The 9,312-nt window shown below is 37.7% G+C and overlaps 1 protein-coding gene across 2 annotated transcripts in view; it reads left to right on the forward strand.

The window, feature by feature from the left end:
- Window positions 1–9,094, forward strand: part of TSPAN5 (tetraspanin 5) — a 212,806-nt gene extending 203,712 nt beyond the window's left edge. For both annotated transcript variants that reach the window (XM_063458609.1, XM_063458610.1), the window contains exons 5-9: window positions 2,286–2,411; window positions 3,736–3,783; window positions 4,047–4,163; window positions 6,117–6,178; window positions 8,099–9,094. In XM_063458609.1, coding sequence (XP_063314679.1) covers window positions 2,286–2,411; window positions 3,736–3,783; window positions 4,047–4,163; window positions 6,117–6,178; window positions 8,099–8,204 — 459 coding nt within the window. In that variant the 3' untranslated portion in view covers window positions 8,205–9,094. The remainder of the gene's footprint in view (window positions 1–2,285; window positions 2,412–3,735; window positions 3,784–4,046; window positions 4,164–6,116; window positions 6,179–8,098) is intronic.
- Window positions 9,095–9,312: the final 218 nt, after the last annotated feature.

Raw genomic sequence — 9,312 nt, forward strand, 5'->3', positions numbered from 1 at the left:
GTAGTTAATTGTGGGAGGAGCTACAGTGCTATATAAGGAATGTACTCTATGTATTCAGTACTCAGACTTTGCTGTATTTTGGTGACGCTAGTCCCTCTGAGTCCCGATCGGTGATCCAATAAAGAATCTCTTCCTTCCTGAAGAAACCTGTGTCCATCTCTCTGTGCTTGGCTTCCGTCAGTTTCTCCGGTATCAATAGATCAGTATGTTATGTTATTTTCAAAGCACTAAAAAGTTATATATTTTTTTCTTTTTCATTATTAGTACATGATATCAGAGGCACAGTTTAACATTTGTTAAAAAGCACTCTTTAATGAAACATCACTCTGTGTTCGTGTATAAAATGAAGATCTACTTTAAAATTCCTATCACCGGAGTACACATAGGAGCTTAGCTTGGTGTCTTTCACGCCTGAGGTGGCACTTATTCATCAGCAGTCAAAAGGTACATTTAGAAAATCTGCAAGAAGACGACTTAGAGTGCTGTTTTATTACAGAGTGATTTTCAACAAAAAAATATTTGTATCTCTGATGTTATAGAAAAATGTACCCAGCAACAACAATGAGCGTTTGAATGGACGGTGAATTTCTTGGCTAGAAAGGTGTTTTACTGGTCTAGATCATTCATTATCGGTACATCACATAAAGGGCAACGGTCACGTTTCTGTTAACCATTGAATAAAACACTGACAATTACCTAGAAGTTATATTAACCTTTTTTATGTGGTGCTTAGTTTTCCTTTTAATTTATAGTAAAGACCTTGCAAGTGCCATCAATATATATTTCATTTCAGGTAAAGCCAGGGCACACATTGTAATTGAGGAGGAGAAATAAAAACATTGCTTAATTTCTCCTCTTCTCTGTATGCTTTCTCTGTGCTGACTGCCAGGTGCAAAGGACACAACGTACAGTATAGCAGTGATTGACAGGGAGCTAAGATGGAGACATCCAGTTGCAGGATAAGATGTGTGGATTTCAGAATTTTTTTTTTCACATCACAAAAATTTATTTTTGTTAAATATAGGGGATAAATACACATTATATAGGACGGGCACCTATAGCGTTAACAAGTGTGTATTTCTAACACTATAGTGCCCTGTTAGCTGTTTAGGTGCCCATCCTCCAAAAAGGAAAAAAAGCAGATTTATTTACATTTTCACCCTCACAGTGCTGTTCTTCACACTGCTGTTCTGCATCCACGGCTAAGATCACTGAGACTGATTATCTCATCCATTCCATTGCTTTCCCATAGAAAAGCATTGGGAGGCTAGTCTGCATGCATAGCAAACGCTGCACAGTGCCAATCAGAGTTTTACTATTTTGGATGAAGCACCGCTAGTGGCTTTTAGAATGACAGTGACTAGAGGTGTTTGAACCCTGCAATATAAATATTGCTATTCCTGCAGAACAGCAATGTTTTATATTGCAGGGTCAAATAGACAGAGACATGGAATCCAGATCAGTTTATGGAGATGAAGTGGTCTTGGTGCCTATAGTGTTTCTTTAAAAATCCTAAGCAGTGACTGTTCTATTTTAAAGGGATACTGTAGTGCCAAGAATACAAAGCTGTATTCCTGGCACTACTGATCTCTCTGCAGCCCCACTCCCTCATGCCCCCTCCTATCCAGTAAATAAAGGGTTAAAGACCCTTTATTTACTCACCTGACCCCAGCGCCGATGTCCCTCGGCACTGGGTCAAAGCTCCGCCCCCTCCTCCGTCCCGCGACGAGCTGATTCTAAAGCACATGCGTGGCAAATGCCGCACATGCATTAGCCCCCTCCCCCCCCCCCCAAATAGGAAAGCACTGATTCAATGCTTTCCTATGGGTAAAAATCTGACGCTGGAGGTCCTCATGCAGATTCTGGAAGCCCTCTAGAGGCTGTCTGATAGACAGCGACTGGGGGCAGACTTAGAGCTGCAATGTAAACATTGCAGTTTTCTGGAATTGCAATGTTTCACATTGCAGTACTAGGTGCAAAAGGGACACAGCACCCAGACCACTTCAATTTCAATGTGGTCTGGCTGCCTACAGTATCCCTTTAATCATTATATTTATTGCAGCTGTTGAAATACTTGTGTTCATATTTGTAGAAAGTAACTTTGTCTCAGTGCCGCTACTTTTTGCAGGGAAATCAGGGCATGCAGCACAAATGTATCTATGCCATTTGCCTGATTATTAGACACAACAAATAAATTGCACACATTTGTTAACATTGGGTTAGGGCTATATGACACTTGCCTTGCTCCATATGTTGATTTATGTAATTTATCTACATCTCACTAGTGGCAATGCTGTGGGGCATTTGGACCTAATGACTGGGATCTAAACATTTATTTCAACTGCACGGATGCCAATGCTAGTCGAGAACGATGCGGAGTGCCATTTTCCTGTTGCACTAAAGATCCCGCTGTAAGAAAACCTGCAAGAGTTATTTCGTTATACAACATGTATCCTTTGTTTGTCAAACCACATAACACAGCATAGCACTGCAAAATGCAGCCATGGATCATGGTTTGTCTGACAAAAGTAACGATTTATGAAAAATCTACAGTTCGTAAGGGCAAATAGAAAAGTCTGTAAATGTGGGTGATTTTCAGTCGGCCCACAGCTGTGGTGGAATTGCACGTTTCTGAGCAGAATTAAGCTCTTCCACATCTAAAGAGCTATGTTGGCAACCTATGGATTATTTTAATTTTATTTAAAATAACAGTTTTTAATAGCGGACTTTAATTAAAACATGCAGCTTTAGTATGTAATGAATAATGGTATTGTGTTACAGTCCCACTATGTAAACAATTGGGAAGGGCTAGCCGCTAGCCATATGTGAATGAAGAAGATCAAATTCAGAACATATTTATGTCTATGTAAGATTTTTATTTTTTTTGTATTTGTGCAGATAAAATTTGGTATCTCTTATAAATTTTGGTTATTTACTGAAGTGAGAATTGTCTGCAATTCAAAGTAAATTTAAAATTTAAGGTATCCAAACCTCCAGTAAAACTACCTTGGACAATTTGTCCATTTTAACTATTTTCATCTGACAATTCTTATTTAGTGGCTGGTCAACTGCTAATCTACAAACATTTAGTCCGTAAGATTCCATCTTAATGTTGCTACTCTCAGTGACAATACAGTTTAAAAAAAAAAAAAAAAAAAGCTGCTGTGAGCCTGTGGTTACCAACAGTCAATCAAAACCTGGGATATGAATAGATGAGTTTCAATTCAGCCCCTTCACCTGTACAGTGTTGACAAAACTATGTTGACCTTCATCATGCTGCTGTATGCCATAAAGTCCAACTTGGCTTCAAAGCGGCACACAAAAACTTTTTTAACTTTAGAACTTATTCAGTGAAGTGTGATTTGTGGCGAACTGACAGGCATTGCAAAATTTAGACAAAAATGGTTAAACTGGAATAATAGCTGACTTTGTGGGTTTTCAAGTTCAGCTATGATGGCAATCTGCCGAATTTCCAGCTTAGTGAATAAACTAATCAGATATACAAATACTTTAAATAGGTATAGGATAACACAAAGAACATTGCTGATGACAGATTCCCTTTAACACAATGATTAGATTCATGCTTTTGATTTCCAATAAATTATTTGAATCAAGTTGGTATATAGTTGCTATGCAATCAATGCTTTTCGTTATTAGAGCTGTGATTTTATTGTCCTAAATCAAGCTACATTTCTCTCAGGTACATTTATTTCACCTTTTCTAATCTCTTTGCAGGAGGATGTTATTAACACACAGTGTGGCTATGATGTTAGACAAAAGCCCGTAAGTATACTGTAATTTGGAGCTCGACAGAACGCTTGCATTCTGATTCAGCAATTCAGCTGGTTGTCAGAGTGTTCGGCTACGTGTCAGAATGGCCTTCATTTCAAGGAGCTTAAAAATCTATCTACATACATCTCATTTCGTTATCAATGTGGCATTGTAAAACTGCTTCGTTGTAATGTCTGATGGATATTTCTTGTTTGATTTATATATGTATATGGTTTTTGTCCGGTTTTGGTTATTGTTTGTGTTTCGGTCCAAAGGAACTAGAGCAACAAGCAACTATTCACATAAAAGGCTGTGTTCCCCAGTTTGAAAAGTGGCTACAAGATAACCTGACCATTGTGGCCGGTGTGTTCATTGGGATAGCGCTATTACAGGTGCGTGGCTTTGCAAATAAGACTGCAAAATGGACCGTCTAAACGCTAACACAATATATATTATACAGCTCTATGTCCCTAAATAAAAAAATCAGACTATTTTGGGAGAGAAATAACATGTCTTTTGAATTGCCTTCCCCTTATATGCTGAATTCCCTAAAATGCATGAACTAAAGGGTTCGAGAGTAAGAAAATGCATGCATATCACTGCTGCATTATTTGACATCTTGCCATAGATCTCAGTGTCAGCTGTAAAATATATGTATGTATAACGCTGAGGTCTAAAATACATGGGATTGTAATGTGCTTCATACGTTTTCTGTTTGCCACTTCTCCAAAATAATTTGATATAAACATGTAATGAATATCTATCTATCCGTGTACACTACATCCAGATTCAACAATGGTGTTTAATCTCTTATGGCTTGTCACCAGTATTGTAGCTTTTTGTCAGAAAGCAGCTATCCACTATAATGCCTGTTGCTGCTGTTGGCAGGAGTGCAACTGTTTACCAACTGCAGCATTTCCCCATCAGCAACAGGAAATTATCAGCTGATCATACTTAAAGTCAGTTACTAAGCAAGGGGTAATTGCACCCATTATTCTCCGTGGAAGCTTTTTAGCACTGTATACAAACTGGTTTCCAACCCTATCACTACTGTTTAACAGCTGCCGCTAATACTGAAAATGTAAAAAACGCTGGCAGCGTGAAAATTAATTAACAGCTAGCCCCCGCAGCATATTAAACCAAACCTCAAAAAAAACAAATAAAATAAAAAAAAAGAAGAGGCCAGATATAAAAATGTGTAATTTAAATGAACAATTCACATAACAGAAAATCAATGTGAAAGTTTCATACATGTGTATCTGGCATAGCACAAACTCCAAGTTTGATAATTATATACACTGTCACTATATCCAGCCACAGGGTGACGTATACATGCAATCTAAATGTACACTTAGACTGTTGAAAGTTTTCAAGTACATCCTGGGGTCTAGATGTTATTATTGCACACTTTAATGGTATCAAAATCAGAAGAATAGGAAGCAGCCATGCCAGGAGTAAGACAGTACTCAGATTTTGAGATTCTGTAGCTGGAAGCCTATACTAAAAGCAATCTGCCGATGCATGGGAAAATAATTAACTTATAGGGACACTAAAGTCACCTCACCAAAACAACTTCAGCCTAATTAAGCAGTTTGGGTGTATAGATCATGCCCCTGTGGTCTTACTGCTCAATTCTCTGCAATTTAGGAGTTAAATCTCTTTGTTTATACAGCCCTAGTCACACCTCCCTGCATGTGACTTACACATGCAGGGAGGTGTGACTAGGCCTGTAGCCATCCTAAACACTTCTTGTAAAGAGTCATCTAATGTTTATACTTCCTTTATTGCAAATTTTGTCTAATTTCACATTTATCTCTTGCTCTGTTAATAGCTTGCTAGACCCTGCAGGAACCTCCTGAATGTAATTCAAGTGCAAGTTACAGAGTAGGAGATAAAAACTTCTAATGTTCTAAGTAACATCTGATTGAAAATTAAACCATTTTGTTTTCATGCTGGATGTAAGAGTCAAGGCCAGGGGAGGTGTGGCTAGGGCTGCATAAACAGAAACAAAAGTGTTTAAACTCCTAAATGGCAGAGAATTGAGCCGTGAGACTGCAGGGGCATGATCTATACACCAAAACTGCTTCATTAAGCTAAAGTTGTTTTGGTGACTCTAATATACCTTTAATGCCTATGGCAAAGTAGATCAAATTCAGAATTGCTGTTAGATCTGTCCAATGCAATCAGTTTCTTTCTATAGCTGCTGATGATTGAAAATTTGCTACTGCAACCAGTTAATCAAGCTTGGAGTTGTAATAAGAGACAATAAATAATAATTTCACTCAAATAGTTACAGTGAAGTTTAATTTGCTTCCGTTTATGCTGTTTCTTTTATATCCCCCCAGATATTTGGTATATGCCTAGCTCAGAATTTGGTCAGTGACATCGAAGCCGTGCGTGCCAGCTGGTAAATAAAATGCATCAACGTACAAGACACTGGAAAAAAAGACACTCTGTTGTCTTGCAGCTGAGTTTTAAGAATCTGTTCTATGGCGGGCAATTCTGAACCATTTTTGGACTACTTCTTTAACTCAATTCTTGATACAACAAGTAGACTGTTTACTTGCCATAGGATTTTTTTGTACTGTGAGATTGTTACAGATTCTTCTTTCACGGCCAGTGAATGTGAAAATGAGTAATTCAAGAGTTTATGTAATATATTTTTGGCTGCATGTATCCATTACTGCAGCTAAATTTCTTTTCGCAATGTGACATCATTTTTGGCACCACATTATGTTCACTGGTGTCATTCGCAGGTCATTCACTAAGAGATACAAGGTGCTGTGCTCTCTGGTAGTTTGGCTTAGTGAACTGCTTTTGGGGAAGGCAGTATGTAAAGGACATTTTTTCAAGACAACTTTAAATTGTTGGGAAATTTATGTAATATAATGTTCGTTTTAGTGTCTTGTAAAATATATACTGTATTTTCTTCAGGTTTAATACTGTCCTTATCTGTATACTGATTTGGTCTAGTTTTAATAGACCCTGTTGTATCAAAATATGAGCAGGCTGCCTTTTACTATCTTGGGTCTCCAACAGGTTAAATTTGAAGTTATATGGATCATACTTATATTTACAAGTCATTTACTGCCATAAGTGGCTGCAGATTGTCTTTTTGTAAAGTTTAAATGTGTAGCGTAAAACTGACTTGAAGAAGTTCATGGCGTAGCTGTTCAATTAACCATGTTCACTTCAATTGCTTTTATTGGTTTATAGCCCATTTAGAAACATTCTTATGGCTGATTCAGTGGTGCTAAAATAAGAGAGAAATAATTGCCATTAAGCGACACTCGAATTAACTGGCACATTGTTGTGAGGTCATCTTAAGATAATCTGTAATAGAACTTCCTTCAAACAGAGCTAGATGTAGTAATCAGAAAATTAATTGTTAATTAATAAAGCATTTTCAATACAGAATTACAGATACCTTATTTAGTGGCTTACAAAAGCAAAGCATGATGAGTAGTTTCATCGAGCTAAGTCAGTAGTGAAGGAAAGAAAACGTACTCTGTCTAAAGGATCACACTGTTATGTAAAAAAAAAAAAAGCAAGATGGTATGCAAGTAACGTATAAAGGTTCTATGAGGTTTTCAATGTAACAGCGCTCACTAGAGGAGCATGATTGACAGCTATGTACTCACTAGAGGAGCAGCACGAGTGACAGCTGGAAGATATTCCACCGAACCTCAACATATTAGTTTACAAAGACCATATACTACATGCTTACACAATGGTCTAAGAATATGTAATATGCATGAGAATGTGCATGACAATCTGAAGTTGATGTTGAGCAGATTGTGCTGAAGTAAGAATTGAATGAACGTTATAATGTAGGGATTTTACCTGCAAACCTTGTACAAATGTATTTTTTTTTAAAACTGCCATTAAATGAGAATTCTGTGATTTTTACGAATAGTATAATCTTAATAGCAAAATAAACACATGTATAATAAATGCCATACAGTTTTCTGCTGCCCTATGGAATGTAAACATTTCATTTTGTATTCTTTGGTAATTGCTGAAGGACAATGTCACTAGGACTGGCAAAAAAAAATTACAAATTAGTTTTTTAAAACAGAATTATGATTTCATATTTTGCTTTTTACTTATTTATGTTCCAAGTGTTTTGAAAGCACAAGCCATTTTAGACTGAATTCTGCCATTTGGAATTTAGTTCACTGCAGTTCTAGATTTACTGAATAACCATGAGAGAGAGATTTTCAGAGAAAATGGAATTATGCAGAAAACATGTCTTTTTTATGCAGTTCTTCTTTATTACTTACTACACCTGTATTTAAATGTTTTCACTTTACTTTTTTTTTCTTAGTTCACAAATTTGTCACGTTCAGTGCACAGAAAGAGGTGCAAAAAAGGGGCAGGGCCTGGCCTTGAGTGGAGCAGACGCAAGCCACAGCAGCTTCTGCATATCATAGTGAATTAAACTGATAATTTGCAAATAAATGGCATTGACATATCTGAGCCACTACATGAAAGAGGACATCCTGGTGCCAACAGGGATACCATTTATGCTGCCATTCCTGAAGAATCACTCAATTAACCTTAGCAGCCTACAAGTATGGTTGGCATGGGGGAGACAGCCGCTCTCCTGCTACCACTGATGGCTGACAACTTATGTCTGGGCACTCATCCTCCTCTCCCCGCCCCCTCACCCCCCTCGATTGGCGGGGGTTCTGCTGGTCCCAGGAGAATGTCTCTGTGATCCGTGACATCTGTACCAATGGAGGTACTTTGCACCTAAAATGGCGGGTGAGACTGCACTACTACTCACTGACCAATGAAAACCTGGGTGATCCTGCTGGGGTTTCAGTTCCTGGTGTAATGTGCAGATCAGATATTGCACCCAGTCCCTCCTCACTCGAGGTCGCTGCCCCTTGCGACCTACAAGGAACTCCTGCTTTTCAGCTAAATCCTGTGAAAGAGCGAGATCAAGCATGGGGACACACTTCTGATGTCTACTCACCCCTCTTCTTTTGTAACAGTGACGACTTGTAGCTGCAACTAGGAGTTTCTCTTGTTCGGTGGACTTCCTCAAGTTATATGCTGCATGCAGTGGGGATGGCCTTTGTTAAACTAATTTCCTGCCAAGCTACATGATTTACTTTTTTCATACTTTGAGCAGGTGAATACTCTAAATGTGCTTATGTTTTGCTCTTTTCTTTTTCTTTTGTTCTAAAAGCCTCACACTGTATTTCTCTTATTTTAATTTAAAAAAAAAAACAAGTGCTGTTTCCACATATACACATTCAATGATGGAAATGTTTCCTTATGCTGATTTCTCTATGTGTGTACTATTATTCTTGATATAAACATGCACATGAAAAATAAATAATTATATAAAAAAAAAAAGAGGTGCAATACTGAACCTTTGCTTTCCAGCTTTTTTTTTCCACCAATGTCAGATGGAAGACTGTGTTTCTTACCAATAGGCAACTTTTGTGCACCTTTCTGTTTGATATATGGAAATACTTCAAATTGCCGATGCCTCTTATTTTCTAGTAATGTTACATAATTATGAGTTAT

The sequence above is a fragment of the Pelobates fuscus genome, chromosome 6 (genome assembly GCF_036172605.1).
Source record: "Pelobates fuscus isolate aPelFus1 chromosome 6, aPelFus1.pri, whole genome shotgun sequence".
Lineage (NCBI taxonomy): Eukaryota > Metazoa > Chordata > Amphibia > Anura > Pelobatidae > Pelobates > Pelobates fuscus.